We start from the raw sequence: 24,401 nt of genomic DNA, 5'->3' as shown, positions 1-24,401 counted from the left end.
GGAAGCGACCAACATGAATCTGATCCAACTCCGGGAGGCAGCAGAAGACAGGAGGGCCTGGAGTGCTCTGGTCCATGGGGTCACGAAGAGTCGGGCACGACTTAACGACTAAACAACAACTTTCCTCCCCTGTAGTCTTGACAACATGCTGAGGCAAACCAACACGAAACAAATACATAGTCCACACTGCTCTTGAGTAGTCCGGAAATACCCTAAGAGGAACAGTCCAGTCCTTGACAGCTTGTCCTTAAGGGTTCTGCTTCTTCTCCCACAAGCCAGAGCGTGATGATGCACATGGGTGATGGATGCTCCTTCAGCACAGGACAGTGTGACATTTCCCATGTGCAGCTTAACTGGGTCTGTGTGGATGCATGTTGAGAGCTGCAAGTGGAGAGACAGGCCTGCTTTCTAATGCAGTGTTGGATTCTTGTGAGAAAATTGGGCCACCCTCGGTCAAATGTGCTTTGATTTGTATTCCCCCCCCTTGAGCCAAGGGGTTGGACTCCATGGCTTTACAGGCCCCTTCCAACTCCGTTTATGCTAAGATTCTGTAACTGTTGCTTCAATGAAGTCTGATAGTCTGGAACAATCTTAATCAGCCTGGTTCAGTCTGTTAAATGAGGGACCTGACACCCCTTTTTAATAACCTGTGCCGTTATGTGTGCAGCCTGTATATGCTTTCATGCACCTATTATGCTCAGTATCCCAGAAGAAAAGAAAAACTATTTTGTTCTTTTCCCATTACTTTCTGGACAGCCACCATGTTGTTATGTAGAATCGTTATGTATGACACTGTGCTCCAGTGTTCAGTTGGCAGTAGGTGTAGACAAAAGACTTGTGAGTGGATCAGCTGCTCGTGGAAATACCTCTGTATAGATATGCACATTTACCTCATAAAAACAAGTTTGCTGCAAACATCACTTCTCCAGAGTTTCACCCAGCCACCCTTCTCTGGACTGGTGGGGGGGGGGCACAGTTTATTTCATGGTCCCTCCTCTTACCATTATTATATGTTTGTGATGAATGGTCAGAGTGGACCTTTCCTTAGCTCACTGGAAGGCTCTGTCTACCTGGCGGGCATTTTCTTGGGAAGAAGTGTCATGGGATGTCTCTCGCTTCAGCAAACTGTCTGCATTCCCAGAGAGAGGCGGATCCTTCAAGGTGTGCTGCCCACTGTTGTTCTTAGTATGAACCCAAGGGCCAAAGAATGCTCCAACTACCGTACAATTGCACTCATTTCCCACGCTAGCAAGGTTATGCTCAAAATCCTACAAGGTAGGCTTCAGCAGGATGTGGACCGAGAACTCCCAGAAGTACAAGCTGGATTCCGAAGAGGCAGAGGAACTAGAGACCAAATTGCTAACATGCGCTGGATTATGGAGAAAGCCACAGACTTCCAGAAAAATATCTACTTCTGCTTCATTGACTATGCAAAAGCCTTTGAATGTGTGGACCACAGCAAGCTATGGCAAGTCCTTAAAGAAATGGGAGTGCTTGATCACCTTATCTATCTCCTGAGAAACCTATATGTGGGACAGGAAGCAACAGTTAGAACTGGATATGGAACAACTGACTGGTTCAAAATTGGGAAAGGAGTGCGACAAGGCTGTATATTGTCCCCCAGCTTATTTAACTTATATGCAGAATACATCATGCGGAAGGCTGGACAGGAGGAATCCCAAACCGGAATTAAGATTGCCGGAAGAAATATCAACAACCTCAGATATGCAGATGATACCACACTGATGGCAGGAAGTGAGGAGGAATTAAGAAAACTTGTAATGAGGGTGAAAGAGGAGAGTGCAAAAAATGGTCTGAAGCTCAACATCAAAAAAACTAAGATCATGGCCACTGGTCCCATCACCTCCTGGCAAATAGAAGGGGAAGATATGGAGACAGTGACAGATTTTACCTTCTTGGGCTCCATGATCACTGCAGATGGTGACAGCAGCCCCGAAATTAAAAGATGCCTGCTTCTTGGGAGGAAAGCGATGACAAACCTCAACAGCATCTTTAAAAGCAGAGACATCACCTTGCCAACAAAAGTCCACATAGTCAAAGCTATGGTTTTCCCTGTAGTGACATACGGAAGTGAGAGCTGGACCATAAAGAAAGCTGACCGGCAAAAAATTGATGCTTTTGAATTGTGGTGTTGGGGAAGTGTGAGGGCAAGAGGAGAAGGGAATGACAGAGGATGAGATGGCTGGACAGGGTCATTGAAGCGACCAACATGAATTTGATCCAACTCCGGGAGGCAGTGGAATACAGGAGGGCCTGGTGTGTTCTGGTCCATGGGGTCACGAAGAGTCGGACACGACTAAATGACTAAACAACAAAAAAGGTAGACTAGCTGGCAAGGAAGGGACGAGGGTCAGACCGCTCAGGGAGAAGTTCTGCATGAGGTCATGCATGTAGTCTGTGGGGTGGAGGGGAACCCCATTTTGCCTCCTCAGAGGAGCAAGGGCACCTCCTGTTGCTCCAGAAGTGTCGGAGCACCAACGCCTTCTGTGAGAAGCACCTCTGATTTTGTTGGGGAAAGGGCGGGATGTGCCCATCTGCCCTCCGAGCCTAAGGGGCTCTTTCTGCCCGACCTGTTTGGTGCTTCAGACCCACGGCCCACGGCCCTCTCTTCCAGTGGCGGCAGCGGGCTGGGGCCAAAGCCCCCCCCCGAGGGAGAGCGAGCAGAATGGAAGGCAAGCCCCTCCTGGGAGGCCACCCTGGATCCAGGTCGGCCCAGTCCTGCTTGAAGGCAAAGCCCTTCCTGCCACCTTTGGACTGCTGGCACAAAGCGGCTTCTTTGCTCCAGGAAAATGCAGAAAGAGCACAGTTGAAAAGAGACTGGGGCAGGTCACAGCTCCCGGAAGGACTCATTATATTTTAATACATGAATGGTACGAGTGCTACCAGAAACGCCAGCAAAGCAAGGCACAGACAACACAGGGCAGCAGCCAGGGCAGCGTGGCACCGTCGGCACGAGGTGTCCACCGTGTGCAAGCTCAGCTTGAGGCAAAGAACAGACCCCACAGGCAGCCACGTGGGGAAGCAGCCTCCAGACCATTCTGGTGGCAGTGGCAGCAACAACAAGGGCAGTGGCAGCAGTGGCAGCAGCCGCCAGCGCCGGGGCAACAGAGCACAGTGCCCCCCCACCCCACCCCCGCCCCCAAGAGGGCCAGCCTGGCACAGCAGGGTTATGCCATGCTTGTGCAATGTGCTTAAAGCATTGTCATCAACAGCAGCAACAGAGCTTCTGGAAGTGAAGATCCCTCAGATCTGGCCATGGTCCCAAAGCCCGTGGCCCAGCTGCCCTCCCCAGCTCCAACCTCTCCCCCACCCCCGCCGCCCAAGCTAGGCAGGTTACCAGGCCTTTCCTTTAAGAGGCCCAAGACAGTGGCGGTCCGGGCAAGTCATGGACGTCTGCACGGGGTCATCTTCCTCTGAGGCGTGCCACCTTAACGTGTCTCTCCGTCGCCAGGCGAGCTCTCTCAGCTTCCCGGGGAAATTCTAGAGAGCAAAAGGCACTCAAGAGCAACCCTTCCACCAGGCACTGGGCGCCAGCCAGCTGCAGCGACATCCACTTTGGAAGGGAGAGGAGGAGAAAGGGCACCCTTGGGGTGGAGGGGGCTGGCCGCCGCCGGCCACCTCCAGCAGGATCCCCACCACACACCAACGGTGGCTCCCGCCCCCCCTCGGTCTGTGCCAATCTCCAGGGCAGGATCCGCAGGCCGCGTGGGAAGGGTGGCCTAGCCTCATGCCTCTCCTCTTCCTCTCTCCCGGTGTGGCCCTTCAGGCCTGGATAAACGGAGGGGAGTGACTGCAGCCGCGCGCCCCCCCCCTCCCCGGGTCCACAGGGCCAGCTCCGTGTGCCTCTTCCTCAAGGTCCCTTTCGGCCCCCAGAGCGTGTCTCTGCCACAGGCAGTCTTCAGGAGGGGGGAGAGTGATGCTTGTGGAAGGCATTTTCAAGGAAGAGGGCCACCTTCTCGCAGTCGTCCTGCAGGGCAGTAATGGGAACAATGAGGAGAAGGGGAGTCCGGCTTTGCAGCCCCTCTCGCCCTCTGCGAGAAGGGGCTGAGATCCCCTTCCCTCTCACCACGCAGGCAGACTGCCTGGAGACCAGACACCCCCCCCTGAGTCTGCCCCCCCCCGTCTCTCTCTCTCTCTCTCTGCTCCGCACCCTTCCCCCTCCAGCTCTGGCCACCCCACCCCTCCCTCCGAGCAGGCCACACAGGGCTGTAGCCCCAATTCTTAACAAATGGGGCTGTGGACGGGTCCACCCCACCACCTCCTTCTTCCCCACTCCCAACACCCCCCCCACGCAAACAACAGGGCCCACTGGTTTTGTGTGAGGGAACTAGAGAGCCGCCTGACCGGTTTTGCCAGGGTTCTGCTTCCAGGATCAACACAGGGACTCTTCTCTTTAAAACATACGCTCCCCCCCCCGGCCATTTACACCCCCTCCCTAACACTGCCGAGGATATGGGTGGAGAAGGGGCCATGGGGGGCCGACCGCACCTGACTGATGAATCCATACTGCACCAGCTCAACCGCCAGGTCCGTGGGATTGTCGTCTGTGGGGGAGATTGAGCGAGTGAGCAGAGGACACTGAGTGGGGCCAACGTGGGAGCCAGGCCCTCCCTGGCCCCCCCAAGGGCCCCTCCTGTGGGTGGACCAGGCATATTAAGGGGCCGGAGGGGTCTTCGGGCAAAGTGGGCAGGGGAGGTGGGGGGGGAAGCTTCAGGTCACTGAAGAAGGGGATCCCCGACAAGGGTCTCGAAGCTCTTAGAGGGGCCACCCCACTCCCAGAGGAGGAGGGTGCTGCGGGCGGGACCCTGCCCGGCCCCCGCCGCCCGGCTGGTGGTGGGCTCAGGGGGGAGGCAACCCATCTCCTGGAAGGACGGGGAGGACTCACTTGGCAGCAGGTCGTACGTGAGCTGGCGGTGCAACTTGTCCTCCAGGACCAGAAGGAGGGTGAGCTGTGGCCCCGAGGAGAGCGGAAGAAAGAGAGGTCCTTAAGTCCAGAGCCTCCATCCCTGGAGGTCTCGGGCCGGCCTCCCCCCTCCCCTCCCCTCCCTTCCCCCCCCTGGGGTACATTGGCAGGGCAAAGGCCGCCCTCCCAGCCTCCTTGGGCCAAAGAGAAGGAGAACGAGGAGGCACGCCGACAGAGCCCTCCCTCTCGCCCTCCCCACGTGGAGCGCGCAGAGGAGGAGACCCCGGGCCTTCCCCCAACCAGGCCATTCGTCCCGGAGGCCCCCTGGCTCTGTAGAAGCAGCGGGTCTCTTGTGGCCCCCCTGCCCGCCCCCGCCAGCAGGGATGGGATAAGGGGACCTTTTCTGGCAGCTGAGCCACACAGGCCTCCCTCCCTCCCTCCCTCTCTCAGCCGGCAGCCCTCGCTTGGGGCAGGCCAAGAGTCTCCAGGGCTTTCCCGGAGAGAACTAGCCCTTCCACCCTGCGTATGTATGTACGTACGTACGTGCCACTGCCGTTTCTCCTCGTTCCAGTCCATGCCGCCCTGCATTTGGACCACCTGGGAGGGGGTGGGGGTGGGGGAACAGACCACCTTATAAGAACCGCAGAAGAGCCCCGGGCTGGATCAGGCCAAGGGCCCCTCTGGTCCAGCTTCCTGTCTCTCACCGTGGCCCCCACCAGATACCTCTGGGAGCCCACGAGAGACCTGTCTGCTGATCCCCCTCCCCTGCTTCTGGCATTTAGAGGTACCTCCCCCCTTTTAAGAGCCTGCAGATTGTACATCCCCATCATGGCTTGTCACCTGCAATGGACCTTTCCTCCAAGAATCTGCCCAATCCCTTTTCAAGGCCTCTAGGCCAGGTGCCATCACCACATCCTGTGGCAAGGAGTTCTACCGACTAACCGCACTCTGGGTCAAGAAATCTTTTCATTTGTCTGCACACTCTCTGTGAACACTCAACTGTAGTGGATGGCCCCTGGTTCTAGTACTGCGTGAGAGGCACAAGAACTTTCCTCTCTCCACTTGATCCGTCCCTTGCATCATTTTATACCTCTCAATCATGTCCCTCCCCCTTCAGAGCTAAGGTCCTCCCCCCCTTCTGTTCAGCATCCTTGTGGGGCAACCCACTGCAGCCCCGCAGGGACACTCGGGAGAGACCTACCTTCTGGGGGGTCGGAGAAGAAGCCTGGTCTTCCACCCCACCCCCAACCCCAGGGCCACCCACCCCCACAAGACGCCCAGGCCAGGCAGGCAGAGATTTTCCTTGGTGCAGGATCCCACCCTTCACACAGGGAGGGCCCTTCACACTCCAACCCCCAGCGGCACATACCTTCCTGGTCTCGACCTCAAAAGGCTCTGGGGTGGGCGTCTTGGCTTTCTGTGGGTCCTCGGGGGGCTGGGAGGTGCTGCGTGGGAGCATGTGGGGCCGGGTGGTAGCAAAGTTCATCAGAGGATAAATGCCGTTCCTGGCAGAGAAAGACCTCTCAGGAGGGGTGCTTTGCATAGTCTTAGACCAGGATTCAGGGGGCGGGGGCGGGGAGAGGGCTCTCCTGGGTAAGAGGGCAGCTGCTGCTCACCTGCATGCATCCACATGCGCACACACACACACACCACCCGCCCATCCCTTCGCTAACCCGCCAGCACTAAGTGCAAGACTCCTGTGGCCTCATTGATCCTTGAGCCGACAGAAGCCATGCTCCATTGGGGTGGGGGTGAGAGGGACGTGGGCCTGGCAATGGCCAACTCCCCGGCAAAACAACGGGCCGGGCCAGGGGACCGGCCCCACCGAGGCAGCATGCTCACCTCACGTCTTCCAGGAACTTGTCCAGCTCCAGGAAAGAGACCTCTGAATACCTGGTGGGACAGACAGGCTTAGCGAAAACAAGGAAGACCCCTCGAAAAGTGAGGTTATGTACTTACCTGTAACTCTGGTTCTTCAAGGGGTCATCTATGAATTCACGCTGTAGGGTTTAATCTGCACTTGCACAGAGTTTTCCGGAATATTCCAGAGCTTTAGCATGCATTCACCAGGAGTGTCCTTCTAGTACACGTGGTCTGCCTGTCCTGGCGATTGCCTCAGTTCCTAAGAACAGTCCGCCGCGATATAGAAGTGAGACAGATGTGACGGACAGAGGGGAGGATGGGTGGGAAGTGTGAATTTACAGATGACCCCTCGAAGAAGAACCAGAGTTGCAGGTAAGTAACCTCTCTTTCTTCTTCATGGTCTCTGTGAATGCATACTACAGTGGTGCCCCGCTTGACGACGATAATCTGTTCCAGGAAAATCGCTGTTAAGCGATATCGTCAAGCAAAAAAAAACCATTGGAATGCATTGAAAACCGGTCAATGTGTTCCAATGGGGGAAATACCTCATTGTCCAGCGAAGATTGCCCATAGAGAACCGCCGATCAGCTGTTCAAAATTGCTGTAACGTGAAGCTTCCCTCGGGAAGCCATTTTGTGGAAGGAAGCCATTTTGCGCAGCCGGAAAAATCATTGTATAGCGAACAAACTGTTCGCAAAGCAGGCTCCTAATCAACGTAATAAGGATTTCCCCCATTGGAACCATCAGTCTGCGATCGCAATAGCATTCGCAAAAATGTTATAGTTAAGCGATTTTGACGTCATGCGGGGTAAGCGTATAGCGGGGCAGCACTGTATATAGGGTGATTAACAAGCTGATTTACTGGAGGGGGGACGTCACAGATGACAGCACGACTCTGCCAAAGGCCGCATCTGTCTTAGCACTGACATCAAGACGGCAGGGAAGGGCAAAGGTAGATGGAGTTGACCAGGTGGCAGCTGTACAGATGTCAGGAACGGGTACACCTCTCAGGAAGGCTGTGGTAGCAGCGACAGCTCTTGTGGAGTGTGCTGTGAGGTGTGACGATGGAGGCCTGCGAGCAAGCTGGCAAGCAAGGCATATTGTTGTCACAATCCAGCGAGAGATGGTCTGAGAAGAAACATGGGATCCCTTGTTAGGGAGACGTGGAGTGACAAAGAGCCTCTTAGATTTGCGGAAGGAAGATGTTCTGGCTGTGTAGAGCGCTAGGGTCCGCCTCACGGCCAGTGAGTGTAAGGATCATTCAAGGTCGTTAGACGGATATGAAAAGGAAGTAGGGTAAGATGGTCAGTTCTTTGAGATGAAAATCAGAGCTCCACAGGTGAAGGTAACAGTGACGAGAAACAAGGTCTTATATGAAAGTAAGCATTCAGACGTGGTTGCTATTGGTTCGAAGGGAGGCAGAGTTAAATGGTGTAGGATAGTGTGTAGCGCCCCCTGCAGAGGCAGGGGTGGAAATGACTGTCGCTCCATGTTGGGAGATGCTTCTGAGGAATTGTTTGAGAGTAGGGTGACGGAACAGCATGGCAGCATCACAGTCCTTTGGATGATATGCAATTAGAAATTGAGAGTGGATAATGAGAGGTTACGATAGAAGAGATGCGAAATAAATATCAAAAGTGCATCAAGAGTTGTTGGTGTGGTAGGTTAAGTTATGGCATAAAACAAATTTCAGAAAGGTTTGTAGGCATTTGTAGGCATAAAGGTGGAGGGCTTCCAAGCATGAGGATAGGAGCTATGGAGGGTGCATTCTGTGGCATCCCACAGCTATAAATACTCAACTATCCCACAAACTGCACCAGAGCACAGACAGAGTTCTGACTCCTGTCCTCCGAAGATGCCAAAACGTTAGGAAGAAAAACCTTAAGAACACGTCCAATAAAGGTAAAGGTAAAGGTAAAGGTTCCCCTTGACAATTTTTGTCCAGTCGTGTTCGACTCTAGGGGGCGGTGCTCATCCCCGTTTCCAAGCCATAGAGCCAGCGTTTGTCCGAAGACAATCTTCCGTGGCCACGTGGCCAGTGCGACTTAGACACGGAACGCAGTTACCTTCCCACCGAAGTGGTCCCTATTTATCTACTCGCATTTGCACGCTTTCGAACTGCTAGGTTGGCAGGACCTGGGACAAGCGACGGGCGCTCACTCCGTCGCGTGGATTCGATCTTACTACTGCTGGTCTTCTGACCCTGTAGCACACAAAGGCTTCTGCGGTTTAGCCCACAGCGCCACCACGTCCCTCAACCCGAAAAACCTACAGCAACCATCAGATCCCTGCCATGAAAGCCTTCGAGAAAGCCTTCAAATATATGGGCAGATGGAAGCCATACGTGTCTGCAGAGTGCGACAGCAGTGGCCATGTGTTTAGATGCAGCTTCAAGGACATGGCGAGCTATGATCCGCTCTTGACAGGCAAAGGCCATGGCCTCCTGATAGGAGGGCTTTGTATTCATGGGGTGCGGAGTGGAGAGCTGGTAGAATCTTGTTCCAGAGGTGCCGATGATAGGCTCCCATGGCTGCGAGACAGTTGGCAGCACAGAGGGTGAAAGAAACTAGAGTAGACCCTACAATCAATGATGTCAAGCTTTCTGCCTTCTCGGTTATTGGGAGTTGCATTAAGAGAGATTGCGAGCTCTATTTTGCATAGCATCAACTATGACCGAATGGGGAGAGGGATGTTTAGATAGGAAAGTGGCATTGTCTCCATATGTTTTATGTAAGTTCTCAATACGTCTGGAGATTTGTGGTACCAAAGAGGGTTTTGACCATGATTGTTTGATCAGTTTAAGAAGAGAAGGAATGAACCCCATACAGTTTGGAGGGGTTTGGTCTTGATGATGTCTTCATAGACTTTATCAGATTCTGTTGGTACTAGCTGTTGGACATCAAGGCCCATGACCTTTGCTATACAGTACAGAGGATGAGTTGTGAGTAAGAGGGGAAATCCTCAGATGGTGATGGTGGATTGGCATCAGCTACGTCTGAATCAGGTGTAGGTAGATGAGGTGGAAACTCATGTGGTGGTGAGGAGTCCGAAGTCTCAAGGTCCAAAGGTTGATGAGTTGAGCATGGTTGATAGTCTGTCAGTGGAGAGGAGTGCCGGTATGGAGAGCCATGGGGTGGCTCGTCACGAGGGGGTGAAAGGGCATAGCATCTGGACTTGCTGGTACCACGTGGTTTCGAAGGTATCGGTTGAGCGGATGGGTGTGGTGTAAGCTGTTTCGGTTGTGAAGAGTGTGCAGAACGAGAGCAGCAGGTGATGGTCCAGTATAAGTGGTAGTAACTTGGAGAGAAGATGAACGTACATGAGAGAGTGTCGTTGGTTTAGTGGTATGCGGTTGGACTGATGTCGATGGTCAAGAATGTTTCGGTATTGTGATTGGTTGCACTATGTAAGGCTCTGCAAGGTGAGGTTGTTTACGAGCGGATTTGTGAGGCTTTGGTACCAGAGAAGGAGGCAGTTTGTTGTCAGAAGATGATTCGTTGTATGCTTGGGTTCTAGGATGATACCAAGGAGGAGGCGGTGACTCTGAAGAGTCGGAAGGATAGTAGTATGCATACCGAGTGTGTTTGGGTTCGGTATAGAGACTGGTATTAGGATGCCAGTATCAACTGGATGGGTGTCAATAGCGTTTCGGTGGAGTCTCATAGTAGGGTGGAAGCTCATACAAGGTGACTCGTTTTGGATATTGGTAGCGAGCCTGGGCGTCATGCAGTGCCATCAACCCCGGTGGTATTGGAGGTTGTGAGTGTTTGGCATTGAATCGGCAAGTCTTCAATGTACGGTGAGTTCTTTGAGATTGTTTGTGCGGTGGCAATGAATGGATCAGTTAAGGCAGATGCTGAATCTGACTCAAAAGCAGAGACAGAGCAACCCACAGATTTAGGGCTCAAGTAGGTTGATTGGGTGATTGTTGTGACTTCAGCCAAAGTATTTTCCCAGTCTGGTGACTGAGTAAGTAGAGGAGATGGTGGATGTTCAGATGGCAGAGGGATGGAGTCGTCATCCGCAGAAGGAGAATCAAGACATACAGTTGATTAGTCTTGGATGGGAAGTGAAGAAGTGGTTTTGTTGGGTGCAGACCAAGAGGACGGAAGCCTGGATTTGGTAGTGGGAAAGGCTAAAGAAGATTTCTTCTTCTTTTTAGTAGATTTAGAATGGTCGGACGTCGAGAGTGGTTTCAAGGTCGGTATCGATTTCAACGCTGATCCTGAGGTTTTGGATTCTGAGGTTGACTTGGATTTAGGTTTTGTTAGAGCCGATTTGGCTATCGGAGAAGTTGAAGGCATTTCTGAAGAGACAGCGCTGAGGGGCTGGGGAGTTGGTGTGGCTTTCATTGAAGATGGTAACGGTCGGAGGGAGCGTTCCCAGAGGAAAGACTTGAGGCACTGTTGTCTAAGTTTGAGGGCCTGCTTGGTGAGATTTCTACAGGCTTCGCAAGATAAGAGTTGGTGTGATTCCCTGAGACAAAAGAGACATGAATCGTGTCCATCGGAAAGAGGGATCTTATGAGGGCACGAGGCGCACCGTTTGAATGTCCCTGTGAGGGTCACAAAATGATGGGAAAGGGAAAGAGGAAGCGGCCGGGAGAAGGAGAAACAGCTCAAAAAGTCTCTTACTATTTTCCCTCTATATATCTTTTTTTGTAAATGAATCGTAAGCAAGGTGAACGGAGAGCTTGTTGAGAGGTGAAACCTCAGCGGCGGCGAAAAGGAACTGAGGCAATCGCTAGGATGGGTGGACCACATGTACTAGGGTGGCGGTCCTGGCAAACGCATGATAAAGCTCTACAATATTCCAGAATCCTCAGCGCAAGCGCAGATGAAACCCTATACAGTAGGGTGCATTCACAGAGACCATGAATGCTCTGAGACGGAGATCTGCACCTGGTCTGAGCCAGGTCTTGCCGGTGGGTGAGTGGGGCGCAGGGAGCGCTGCTTCCCCTCCTTCCCATCTTCCACTGGGTCCCTCCTCCTCCTCCCAAGGAGGCCTACCTCCACTGCACGGGGGGCCGATTCTGCCGCTGAATCTCGGCCATGACGATGCTGAGGTCCAGCTGCTTGGTCTTCTCCTCCACCACGTTCTCGGGCCAGAGGTCTGCAAGCAAGAGGGGAGTGGGGGCTCTGAGCAGGTGCCTCGTGGGCCTCCCCCCTGGCCCTCCCCTTCGGCCCCCAGCCCTTCTTCTTCCCCCCCCCCAACTCACACTGATTGCTGATGAAGCAATGGGCTGCCAGCAGTTTCAGGGAGTGGACCTCAAAAAGGACCCGGTGGAAAAGCAGATTGTGGGCGGTGGGCCGCTTCTCAGGGTTCAGAAGGAGGCAGCTGAGGATGAACTCCTGTGAGGAGGGCAGGAGAGGCAGTTGGGGAGCAGCCGAAGGTGGCAGCCCCACACGGCATGGGAGGTGGCCCCCCGAGAAGTGCAGCGAAAGGCCATCCCGGGACAGAAAGCAGGAGCTGAATCGCTCCCGGGGGGGGGGCACTGCACGGCTCACCTGTTTCACCCCCTGAGCCACTCAAAGTCCTGGCTGTGTCCAACAGGGCCACCACGGACAACCTGGAACGGGGACCCCCACCCCACCCCACCCTTCTTGTCTCATGAGATCATCTCCCTGCTGGCTGCGCTTCAGAGGCCTCCAACCTGAGTCCCTAGAGGGAGCGAACGCTCAGGGACAGAGCGCACGCGTGCTCCCCCACCCTGAGGACTCCCCGGCTTCCCAGGTTTTCAGACGCTCCGCAGGCCTGGGCCTGGCTATCGGTCAGGCGGGGGACCCGCTGCGATCTCCAAAGGGGCCTCGGGAGGGCTTTAAACCTCTCTGTACCTCCGTGGCCGCTTGGCTTTAAGAGCGCCGAGAAGAAGAGCAAGAGGAAGCAGGGCTCCGACTCAGAGCAAGCCAGCCTCCCGTGTTCCTCAGTTCGAGGAGGCCCTTCCCAGCACAGCCACGTGGCAGCCACTTTCCGATCGGTCAAGGGTCGGGTGAAACGGCTTTCCACCTACTAATACCCAGCCTCTGAGCCCCTGCAGGGAGAGTCAGCACGGCCCTGGGCTAGCCCCACACCGTGCGTGGCCGTTGCCCCATTTGTGGAGAAGCAGCCCTCCCGCCCTCCAAAAAAAGGCTGGGGCCAGTGCAGAGGCAGACGGTCCACCGGGCATATAGGGAGTGCCGGCTCCACTTCCCAGAATATCTGAGGCAGCCAAGCTGGGAGGAGAGCGCGCTCGATTCCGAGGGCTGGAGAGCAACCACCTTTCAGTCCTTCTTCCTCATGCAAAATCGTATCTACATCTACATTTAGAGGTGTTTATTTCCAAAGAGGTAGCTGTGTAAACCAGGGATCCCATTTTGCTGAAGGAAAATAAAATGTTCAACCCTTCCCCCCCCCCGGCGCTTCATTTGCTTCGGCAAACCAGGGCGGCCCAGTTCCTCCCTTCCTGCTACTCTGGTCGCCTGGCCCGCCTGATCCTGTTGCTGCGCCACTGCCTCCTCCCTGGGTGACCCGTTGCCATTCTCTGAGGCAAGGCGCCAGCTTCCCTGCCAGGAGCGCAGGTGCCGCCTCAGAGAGAGGCATCCAGGGAAGGAGGGAGGCAGTGGCACCACAGCAGCCGTGCAACCGGAGCAGGCAGCCTCCCCCGCCAGGCATGAACCAAAAACCAAATTGCAAACGAGTTCGGTTTTCCGGTTGGTCTGTGAGGAGTCGTGGCTTGTGGTTCGTGGCTAACCATGAACTGCAAACCATCACAAACCACCACTTTCCAGGTCCCGTGCCCAGCTCTTAGCCACCTGATGATCCTAACAGGAGAGATTTCCATGTGAACCGTTTTGCTGGATTCAATCCCTTGTGTGGCCTCTGCCTACAAAGACTTGGCTGCCATGGGAACACTAAGAGTTTTTTTTTCTTGGACCAAATTTGGGGCTTGAAAAGCGAGGGGGCAATTTTATTTATTAATTTTATTTAGTTATTTATTTAATTTATACCCCGCCTATCTGGCCCACCGGACCACTCTAGGCGGCTATTTTATACCTATACTGAAAATGCTGGGTTATTAATACATGTTATGTACACAGAAGCCTTGATCTCTATTCTCTATCCTTTGCTAGCCTTGTTGATTGGGCTCTGTGTCTTCCTGTCGCATCTCCCTCGCAAATGTGCAGGTATCAACAGGCACGCAGGCATTGACCCACCGCTCCCCATGCTCTCCTGGGGAGCACCTCACCTGACTCATGCCTCCAGAACCAGCACCAGCATCCCACTGGAAGCTCCCATGAGAAAGAATAGGGTCCCTGGGGAGACGATGCAGCAGCTCTAAGCGCAGGGCCCCCTGATTTCCCAGAGGAACTGGAAGGGCCCTCAGATGGACCCCGAAAGGAGATTAAGTTGCTTCTCTGTTTCTGCTCTCATTTTTCCAAAGAGAGAACAAAGGCTGCTGTTTCCAAGAACGCCAAAGCTGATGGCAGCAGGTTACCGGTGAGACCCTTTCCGGGCTCCATCTGTTCCTAACTGGCAAATAAAAAGCCCTCACCGTGGTTTTCGGGGGCACCAAGCACTGCAGAAAGCAATCCTCTATTTGCCAGCTGGGAATGGCCTAAAACTTTCGGATATTTTGGGGGTGTGGGCTAGGCATCAGGATTTCAACCAACATAATAAACATCCACAGCGAATACAGGTGAGGCAAATGGAAACTTTAACCCAAGTAAAGCTATCCCATCTGCTAGCTCTGCCCGTGCTTTGCAGTTCAGCTCTCAGAAGCACCAACTAAACCTGGCCATGTCAGCTCTCAACATCTTTGACTGAAAGGTCCACCCCTTTGCCCTTGTACAGGATGGGGCCACCTAAGCAATAAGGCACTTGGAAAGCTAAGTCTGCAGCAGAGGCAATTCCAAGGCCAAAGGGAGGCGGAAGGCGGCTGGAGGCACGTCATGGCATGTCATGGGGGAGGCCAACACAGCGATGCCACACACACACCCCGCCTCCCCAGGGCGGGCCAGGTCCCTCTTCTCACCCGCATGTTGGGATCGTCGAGAGAGTGCCTGGCACGCTGGATCGCCTCCTCTGTCACGCAGGCATCTCCATTGGACTGGATCTCCAGCACGGCCATCTACGGGAAAAGCAAGCCAGGGCTCATCAAGCCCAATGGGGATCATCAGAGCCTTGCCCCAGGGAGGGGTGGCCGGGGAGCCCTGCCCCCAGCAGGGAGGAGGAGGAGGAGGAGGAGGAGGAAGGGGGAAAGGCCTCTCCAGGTGGCCGGCCAGGTACAAGAAAGGGGCCCAGGAGGGCTGAGGAGGAGAGCCTCCCTCACACACCCCAGCTGGCCTCTCATCGCTCACCCTTACCTCCAGGGCACACATGCCAAAGGAGAAGATGTCCACCGCCGTCCCGTCTGCCACATCTGAAAAGCCAAGGACAACCACAACGATCTGGCCCCCACCCAGCCTCTAGGAGGGGCCCCCACCCCCATGCCCCCCACCCCACCCCCCCGGGAAAGGGGCTTCTCACTCACGTCCGTACTCCGGGGGAAAGAAGTGCAGGTTGCGCTGCTCTTCCCTCTCTGTGTGGATCGGGTGGCGGAGCTCCGGTGGGATGGCTGCAAGGGGGGGGAGGGGGGCGGGAGGAGAGCAGGGAGCGTCCCGAGGGTCTGAGCTGGAGGAGGCGGGAGAGGGGGCGGGAGAGGGGGCAGGGAGGGGCCCATCGTTGGGGGTCCCCGAGAGAGAGGGGCCTGCGGACAAGACCACCCCCAAGAAGTGGGGCTGGGCAGGGAGGCCAGCCCTCACATCGGGTCCCTTACCAAGGCCAAGAGGCGACACGCACAAAGTATCCATCGGCCGAGCCCAAGAGAGGGGGGGCTGTGGCCCGTCTGCTCCCCCAAAAGAAACCCCACTTACCCTTCGCAAAGACTCTGTGCCACACTGGAAAAAGGGAAGGGGGGGGAGAGAGAGAGAGAGATTGGGGCAGCGGGAAGTGGGGGAAGCCAAACACCCCCCCCCCATGAACAACATGGAGCAAGGGACTCTCTCCGCCCCCCTGCCCGCCCACACCGGGTCAAGAGTCCTCCAGGAAGGCCTGGGGGAGACCCTCCCTTCCAGCAAGGAATGGCTAAGGAACACCCTGATGAATTGCAGGCGGCTTCGAAAGCCACCCAGGCAGGCAGGCAGGCAGGCAGGCAAGCAAGCATGGCCTTTCTGGCTGCTGTCAAGGAGAAACCTGACAGACAGACAGACAGACAGACACACACACATATATCTTGGCCCCTGGTGCTGCAATGGCTGATGGCATCAAGAGGGAGGCAGGCAAGTTCACCAAGGGCAGGGCGAGGACCACCCGGGGCCGCAAGAGAAGGCACCCCCAGCTTAGCCCCCAGGAGAGGGACGCAGAAGCCCGGAGGAGATCCCTCCCCTCCCCACCACCAGCCCGGCCGGCCAAGCCTCCAGCTCTGGAAGGCCAGGGGTGTTCTTTCTCGGCCCAAACTCTTGTTTCCTCCTCCACGCATACCTGAGCCTATCTTGATGAGTCCGTTGTGCTGAATGAAGATGGTGTCACTGGTCAGGTTCCCGTGGATGATGGGCGGGTCACAGGAGTGCAAGTAGCTGCCAGAGAAAAGCGTTCAGGGAGCCACGTGGCTGTTGATGGCCTCTGCAGGGAGGGAGGGGCAGCTGGGGGTGGGGGTTGCAGGGTGCAAGGACTTACCTGAGAGCAGAGAGGATCTGCGTGCACCAGCGTTTCCAAGCCTGGGGGCACAGGGCCGGGGGCCGGGGGGGGGAAACAGAGCAAAGCAAGGCGTACAGTCAGTTCAGGACGCAAACGGTAGCTGCCCAAGGCCATTTCAAGGGCTGCAGGCACACCTGCACCCATAGAAACCATGGCGTGGGGCTGCTTCAGGAGTCACCAGCTGTGTGTCCCAGGCACCTGACACCCAGAAGCCCTAGAGGGAGCGGCCCTTCCAGCGCTGACCCACCAGACCAGCCGGACACACGCCGTGCTGCTTAAAGCAACCAAGCCCGAGGGAAGGGAGGCGAAAGCCAGGTCCTCAGCCCGGCTCGTCTCCAGCAGCCTGGGTCCCCTCCTGGCACAGCGCCTATGGTGGAAGCTTCCCCTGGGAGGGAGGGCAGTGGGGGGGGGGCAGGGACCCATGCCCTGGGCTAGAGAGGAAGCTGTGCACATGCATGCGCATGCACACACACACACACACACACACACACACACACACACACACACACACACACACACACACACACACACACACACACACAGAGAGATAAGACTCATCCTGCCCCAGGAGGGATGGGGCCCACCTACCCGGGCATTCATGGCCTTGTGGTTCTTCTTGGTCTTCTTGAGGAACTGCTTGAGGCTCCCCGAGGACACGTACTCCGTGATGAAAATCACCTGCAGGAGAGGACCAGCTGGAACAGCACAGCAGGAACGATCCAGAGGGCACCGCCTTTTCCGCAGCAGACCCTCTGGGGAAGCAGCCTCAAGGGAACAGGCCCTCCTGCCCCACTCCTGCCCCTCAGGAGCAGGGGACCCCCCTGGCCAGCTGAGGTCCGGCAACCTCCTCGGAAAGAAGGGTGACGCCCAGCCAGAGGAACTCAGAGCAGGAATGAGGAGCTGCTGGGTCGCCGCCAGGCGCTTGCGATTCCTCCCGAACCCTGACTCAGGGGTTTCTGGGGGTCTCCCGGGGATCTTCTGCCTCCCACCATGGCCTGGCCAAATCCTGGCAGCTCTCGGGTGGATGGCAGTGGCCTTATGGAGCTACCTGGGACCACGGCAGGATCATCTCAGCGCCCACAAGCCAGTGAGAAGCCTAGCCAGAAAGGGAAGCCAACCTCCCCGGATGCCTCAGGGTGGTCTCCCCCGCTGTAGCCCAAGGCCCTTCCTGAAAATGGAGCCTCTGCCCCCCTCCCCCGAGGGGGCATCCATGCTCCCCCCCCCCGTCGTTCCTGACCAGCCTTGAGCCCAGGTGTGTGTGCAGCCTGCAGCAGGGCACCGGCAGAGGCCCTGAGGGCTTCCCGCCTCCCCTCCCCTCCCCTCCTCACCTGGGCCTTGGTTTCCTTCACGTCCATCCAGTACTTGTGCACCTTCACAATATTGGGGTGGTCAACAATCACCAGCTGCTCAAACATGGTCTTGATCTTCTCCTGTCCGATTGGGAAGAGGCAAAGGGCGCGTCACCTGAGACTCAAAGCGGAACGAGCTTGCCTCTCCTATCATCCCACAGATTCCTGGCAGCCCTCGTGAAGTCCCACCCCCCCCCCGGGTTTGTGGGGAAACAGGCCCCGTGCAGAGCGCCTCACCTCATGCGCCCTGAAGGCCTTCTTGTCTGTGAACTGCAGCTCGTTCCAGACGACCTCCACGCCCTCCTCCGTGTCCATGGCCAGGAAGGTGCTCTGCAGTCCCGGCAGGTTGCCCTGGTTCACCTGTTGGGGGAGGGGGTCGAGAGAGCGCCGCAGGGCGTGAGACGGAGGGCCGGGCGAGGCATGGAGGGGGACGGGATGGGGCAGGACAGGACAGGGGGGCAGAAGGCACAGGGCCCTGCCCGAAAGGGGCAGCTGCACCCTCACGGCCCACTGTACCCACTGCGTCTTTAAAAACAAACAGACAAACAAACAACGAAGGAAACCATCAAACCCACGGGGGGGGGCCCTGGGTGTTCCTGAGAGCGCTCTGAGCAGCCCTTTGTTGAAGGGGAGGGAGCAGCGCAGGGTGGGGTGGGGTGGACCTTCTCCCTCCTGTCTTGTTCATGGGTTTCCTCTGCTGCCTCCCATGGGAAAGAGGAGAGGTTGGGCCAGAGAGGTGTCCCCCCCCCCCGCCGGAGCCGATCTTTCCAACCCCCTCCCTTGAGAGGCTCCCTCAGACCTAGGGGCCCGTGAAACCTCCCCGTATCGCCCTCGGGACACGAAGGGACGGCACAGAAGAGCAGAGACCCCTGGGACCGTGGCCAGAGGACCTGGAGCCTTGCCGTCGGCCGGCTGCGCTGGCCCTTTGGGTCTCCACTGGCCCCAGCCCCACGAGCTGGCCGGAGGGGGCAAGTGGGGAGAGAGCGCCTGTAGGGAGGCAGGACCGTTCCCTGTGCCCCACAGAACCTGCTGCTTGCCTCCCTCCCTCCCTTCCTGCCTGCCCCTCCCGGGCACCCTCCTGGCTCGGGGATGATCAAGGCAGAGGCAGGAGTTCATGACCAGGGGAAGAGACGGAGCCGGTCTGGCAGGGCCGCTTCACGGCCGGGTTCCTGTCGCAGGAAACAAAGCGCCTCCATTGTCCTCACACACAAACCCCCGTCTCAGGCGGGGCAGAGAAGGGACGCCCAGGCAGGCAGCCAGGCTGGCTTTTTAATCACAGCCCCCGCCCGATGGGCACCAAGGAGCGTGGTGGCCAGACCCTCCCCACCTCCACCCCCCAAACAGCAGCCACTGTCGCCCTGAGCCAGCTCAGGGGCCGCCCCCCCCCCCTGTGCGGGGACCCTCGTCCATAGATCCTGGAGACACTGCCAGCGCAGGGAAGGGGCGAGCCCCCCCCCCCAAAGCTCCATAGCTCTGTGGAGTGCCAATACCAGGCCAAGGTGGCACTCGTCACAGTCTTCTCAAGAACACGGTGCCAAGAGGAGCCATCCCACTGGGGGCACAGAGGCAGGCAAGGGGCACCCCCGGCTTCCGAAGGGTCAGGCAGAAGCATTTCTGAGTTCCCGATGGCCCCAGAAACGCATGTCATGGGCTGCAAACCAAGGGCCCCTGGAGACTAGGGGCCATTCCAGAGGGCTGCTTTTGGTGGGGCCAAGTTGCAGAAATGGCCCGTGCATTAGGAGTTATCCTTGTGGCGCCTTTTATTAAGCAAAGCCAGGGCAGAATACCCGGAGGCAGAAGCAATGGTGGTGTGTTTACTCTCCCTTGCAAAATAGAGACAAATCTGGAAACCTGTTTCATCGCTCCAGAAAAGCAACAAAAGCAGTGGGGTTGGTTTGCTGGGGTGGGGGGGAAGAAGAGGGTGTTACGCCTCTCGTGCCAGTCTCTTGCTGTGGCCCCAGAGCAGCCTGGGAAGGGCAGCCCAGGACATCGGTGGGCGAGGCAAGCCGAGGGAGTGGAAAACCACGCAGGTGACCCACGTGCCAGGCCAGGGAGGCTCACAGCCAAGCGACGCGGCTCCACGGAAGAACCTCCGAGCCAAGAGATTGAGCGGGGAGTTGCCCGGCCCGGAGGAGCTTTGCCGTCTCCCTTGGAGCAGCGAGGGAAGAGGAAGGAGCCGAGCAAGGACCGGCCCACGTCCCGAAACAAAGTCTCCCTGGAGGAGAAAATGTGGCCTGGGGGGGGGTGGAAGGGCCCAGATTTCAAGGGGGGGGGGAAAAGCAAACCTGGATGTTCGGGGGGGAGAGGAAGAGAGGCAGCAGCCCCCAGATATTGTGGGAGGCAATCCCAGCCTGAGGAGTTGCGAGGAGGTGGGCACTGCCCGCCTTTGAACCACAGAGAGGCCGTGGCTAGAGCAAAGGTCTCAGCAGGGCAGAGCCACGGGTGAGGGGGCAAGGGGAGCAAGGCCCCACGTTTGCCGTGCGATCTGGAGCCCGAAACTGGATGGACCCTCAGGTTGGGGAAAGGCGGCCTGCAGGCTCCTTAGAGGCCCCTCCAAGGGCAGAGTTCATGGAGGCGAGGGGGCTTCACAGAGGCAGGGGGTGGGCTCACCCAGCCAGCCAGGGCCACCCCGGACCGGGCAGCCAAGCCAAAACGTTCCTGACCAATGTGGGAGTAAAGCACAGCCCCCCCTCCCACCTGGGGAGTGCCTTAGAAGGCAGTGACCCTCTCGGCAAATGACACACACACACACACACACACCCTGTCTCCTGAGGGTCTGCCTCCTTCCCGCTTGAAAGCCAGGTCCAGAAGTCAGGGCAGATGCCCCACAACCATCTTGGCCCACAAGAGCCGACACCAGGGACCCTTGGCAGCTGCCCCCGCCTCGCCCGCTGCCCAAAGGAGTGAGCCACACCACAGGGCCGCCTGTGCCTCTCCCCCCACCCGCCCCCGCCCTTCTCACACCTCCCTCCTGCTGATCAGTCACACCTGTTCCAGCCTCCTCTGTTGTCCCTGGCAGCCCCTGCCAGGGGAGGCAGGAAGATGCCAGGATTGTCTGGAGAGGCACCAGCAACGCTGCCAGCTGTCACCGTGGCAACTCTTTGAGAGAGGCAGGGGGACCAAGAGCAAGTCCTGTCGGAGCCCCTGGATTTCAAGGGCACGAGACAGGCAGGCGGTGCCCCCCAAGCGGAGAGGGACACCCCACCCCTTTGGGCAGGTGCCGCCAGAAGGGCTGACAGAGAGTAACCCCTTTTCCCCTTCTGAAAAACTGAAAATAGCGATGTTCCCCTCTCACCCCCTCCTGCCACCGAGAGAAATAAATTACAGGTCAACCCAAAGTGTATCGACTGAAGGTCGATTAAACTCCATCCTTCACCCGCACCTCCAGGGGACTCCCCCCCCCCCTCCAACGCAAGAGACAATCCAAGCACAGAAAATGCAGCCGGCTTGCAAACAAGTCCCCAAGCGTCAGCAGAGTGTGTGTGTGTGTGTGTTTGGAGGTGGGGAGGAACGGTAGGCCTGGAAACCACCAGCAAAGGCCTCCCGGACCGACTCCCCTGGCAAAAGGAGCAGATCTGACAGGCAGATGTGGGAGAAAGGAGGGGGCTGCCTCCACCCCACCCCACCCCACCCCACCCCACCATCCACCAGCAGGAAGCTCTGATAAGCCCTCCAGGCCCAGGCTGCTTCGGTTGCAAGAAAGATAAGCAGTCCTGGAGTGAGGGGCGGCTCCCAATACACACACACAGAGAGAGAGAGAGAGAGAGAGAGAGAGAGAGAGAGTCCCTGGGCCTCTGCTGACCGGTTGGCAGGCTCTCTGGCAGGACAACAGCATGGGCGGGCAGGCAGCCTCAGCCCTTTACCGAGCCCTCGGGGTTGCTGTCCTGGGCAGCAGTGGGGTGGGGGTGGGAAGAGCCTAGGCTTGGGCCTCCTCTTCCTCCTGTATGTCTGTCATGGCCGGCTGGCTGTGAGGGCCACGGCCCACAGCCGGCCGGCCGGCCCCTCCGTGGAGGCAGAAACTCAAGTCCCCCGGACAGGCCACCCCTGCAAGACCACCGGCCCTGGAGGAATCTCGCTTGCCTGGTCTCTGTTTGTGCGAGAAAAACAGCTGCACCACAACGCAGGGGATTGGCAAGGAGAAGGTGTGGGCAACCAGCAGAAGCGGGGCGGCGCAGGATGGTCCTGATCTTGCGCACCGGAGCCAAGCACTCTGGAGCCACCCGTGAGCCCGGCCTGCCCACGAAATGCCCAAGGAGGTGCGCAGGGGTTGGCATGCCCCACCGTCCAGGAGCTGAGAATTTTGACATGCGCGCGCATACACACACACACACACACACACACAGAGCAGCTGAAGGCCGAGGGAAGAGGTGGAGGGGATGCTCCATGGGAGGGAGGGTGGCCGAGGCAGGCAGCTGAGCCGGCTGTACTGGGAGGGGTCCCTCGTGGCCTCCCCCCCCTCCACTCACTCACTGCTCCAAGGAACAGGAGGGGAGCCAGGCGAGTGCAGGAGTGGGGCGGCGGGGGGGGGGGGTGCTGCTGCTGCTGCTGCTCTTGCTGCTTAGTCGTTAAGCCCTGTCCCTGTCGGAGACTCCTCGTGACCCCCCCCCATATGGACCAGAGCCCGCCAGGCCCCCCCCCGTCTTTGGGTCAAAGTCATGTTGGTCGACAGCGTCATATCTTTTAGCCTTTTGTTTCTCTCCACGTCGGAACGACTCAAGCCCCTTCCCCAGGACAAGGCAGCGATCCATGAAGGGGTACAGGGGTGTGTGTTTTGTGTGTGTGTGTGTGTGTGTGTGTGTGTGTTGCACTCCCCGTGTTTCCACAAGGCACCACTCTGCGGGGGGGGGCACGCAGGCGGGTGCCTGCATTCCCCCACCTGCGCCTCTGCGCCCAGGGCGCCTCTCCCCGAGGGCCAGCCCCCACCCCAACGGGCCTGGAAGGGCCTCCTTCCCCAAAGGGAGCCGCCGCCTCCTCCCCTGCCGACCGGCGGCGCCCGGTCGCTCCCTCGGGGACACCTCCGGCCCTCCTCAGGGCCCCGCTGCTCGGCCAGGGAGGCAGGACGGCAGCCCTCCCGGGGGAAGCGCCAAGCGCGCGGGGAGGAAGAGACTGGGCCTCGGGCGGAGCCTCAGAGAGAGAGAGAGAGAGAGACCCACGGAGGGGGAGAGGGAGCGGGGCCGCCCGGGAAGAGGGCTTCCGAGGGAGCGGGGTCCCGCGGGCAGCCCCACGGGGTCGGCGGGGGGTTTCCTCTCCGGGCGGCAGCCTCCCCGGCCTCCCGCTCCAACAGCGCCCGCTTGGGAGCCGCGGGCGAGTCCCACCGCCGCCGCCGCCGCCGCCCCCTCCTGCCCACCAGGCCTCGATCCCCTCCCGCGCCGCCCCTGCCAGGCGCCGGCCACAGACCCGAAGGGGAGCACCGGCCGTGGCCGCCGGGAGGCGGTCGCTCCTCCTGGGACGGCGGCGAGGAAGCCTCCCCCGCGGGGCTGCGGGGCTCGACGGCGGCTCCAAGAAGCCCGAGCGCCGCCCGGCGAACCGTCCGGCCCCCGGGAGCGGCGCCTGGCCAGGGAAGGAGGCGAGCCCGGGAGACGGGAAGGAACGAAGGGCGGCCGCCCCCCAGCCTGCCAGCCGCAGCCTTCCGGGGAGCCAAGCCGCCCGCCCGCCCGCCTCCGGCCGGAGGAGCGGCCGCCTGTCCGGCGTAGCGCGGGGCGTAAGGGGCGGGAGGGGCCGAAGGCCCCTGAGCAGGGGCAGGGGCGCCCGGAGGCCATCTAGACCAGCCCCTCAGGGTTCCGGCCCCGCGCCAGAGGCTCCGGAGGGGCTGCCGCCGCCGCCCCGGTCCGAGGCCAGTCCCGCCCGCAGCCCGCAGCCCAGCCCAGCCCAGGCGAGGCGAGGCCAGGCGAGGCGACCCGCGGCGCGGCTGACCTGCTCCTTCCGCTTCTGCCACCGGCCGCACGGGCTCTCCTCCAGCACCTCGCTCTCGTCCTCGCTCTCCTCCTGGGCCGCGGCGGCCACCCCCGCAGCGCCCTCCGGCTCCGTGGTCCCCGACATGTCCTCCGGGCGGCGCCTCTCCCCCCCCCGGAGCCCTCGGTGGTGCCTCTCCGGCGGAGCTCACGGGCCGCCCCCGCCGCCGCCGCCGCCGCCCTGCGGGAGCCCGGGGCTTCGCGGTGGCCGCTGTCGCAGGCGCCGCCGCGCTCCGCCTCCGCGGCCAAGGCCAGCCCTGCCCGGCCCCGCGCCGCTCCTCCCTCTCCGGGCCGGCCTTGCCTTCCCTCCGCCTTGCGCAGCTCAGGCAGGCGCGCAGGGAGGGAGGGAGGGAGGGAGGGAGGGAGGCGCCGCCGACCGCCGCTCAGACCGAGACGCCGCTCGCCCTCCCGGGACCCCGAGACTCAAGAGCGGAGACCCGACCCCCGGGAGGGGGGGACGCAGGCGGCGCAGCCCCGGTTGTCCGTAGGTTGCCCGCCCGGCTGACTCTCGGGGCGGGGAGCCGCGCCTCCGGAGCAGGCAGCCCGGCGCTCGCTTAGGAACCGGAGCCGCTCGGCCCTGGCGGTGGTGTCGGCTGGGGG

At 58.9% G+C, this 24,401-nt stretch overlaps 1 protein-coding gene across 3 annotated transcripts; it reads right to left on the bottom strand.

The window, feature by feature from the left end:
* Nucleotides 1-2,855: 2,855 nt before the first annotated feature.
* On the bottom strand, nt 2,856-24,078 carry NRBP2 (nuclear receptor binding protein 2). Of its 3 annotated transcripts, none has more exons than XM_072999507.2 (18): nt 23,764-24,078; nt 18,088-18,210; nt 17,830-17,931; nt 17,090-17,179; nt 16,481-16,521; nt 16,286-16,380; nt 15,679-15,702; nt 15,297-15,380; nt 15,130-15,185; nt 14,799-14,894; nt 12,006-12,138; nt 11,797-11,899; nt 6,767-6,817; nt 6,294-6,429; nt 5,468-5,521; nt 4,907-4,970; nt 4,510-4,565; nt 2,856-3,988 (listed from the first exon to the last, which is right to left on the bottom strand). In XM_072999507.2, the coding sequence occupies exons 1-18, from the start codon at nt 23,887-23,889 to the stop codon at nt 3,920-3,922; spliced, it is 1,503 nt and encodes a 500-aa protein (XP_072855608.1). In that variant the 5' UTR covers nt 23,890-24,078; the 3' UTR covers nt 2,856-3,919. The 3 variants fall into 3 exon arrangements, with proteins under 3 accessions (XP_072855608.1, XP_078248221.1, XP_072855606.2); XM_078392095.1 differs by lacking the exon at nt 23,764-24,078 and adding an exon at nt 21,931-22,182 and having other exon boundaries at nt 5,464-5,521; XM_072999505.2 differs by lacking the exon at nt 23,764-24,078 and adding an exon at nt 21,931-22,182.
* Between the last annotated feature and the right edge of the window lie 323 nt (nt 24,079-24,401).

The sequence above is a fragment of the Pogona vitticeps genome, chromosome 4 (genome assembly GCF_051106095.1).
Source record: "Pogona vitticeps strain Pit_001003342236 chromosome 4, PviZW2.1, whole genome shotgun sequence".
NCBI classification, from domain to species: domain Eukaryota; kingdom Metazoa; phylum Chordata; class Lepidosauria; order Squamata; family Agamidae; genus Pogona; species Pogona vitticeps.
The sequence above is the reverse complement of the archived record's forward strand: the minus strand, read 5'-3'. Positions and strand labels throughout refer to the sequence as shown.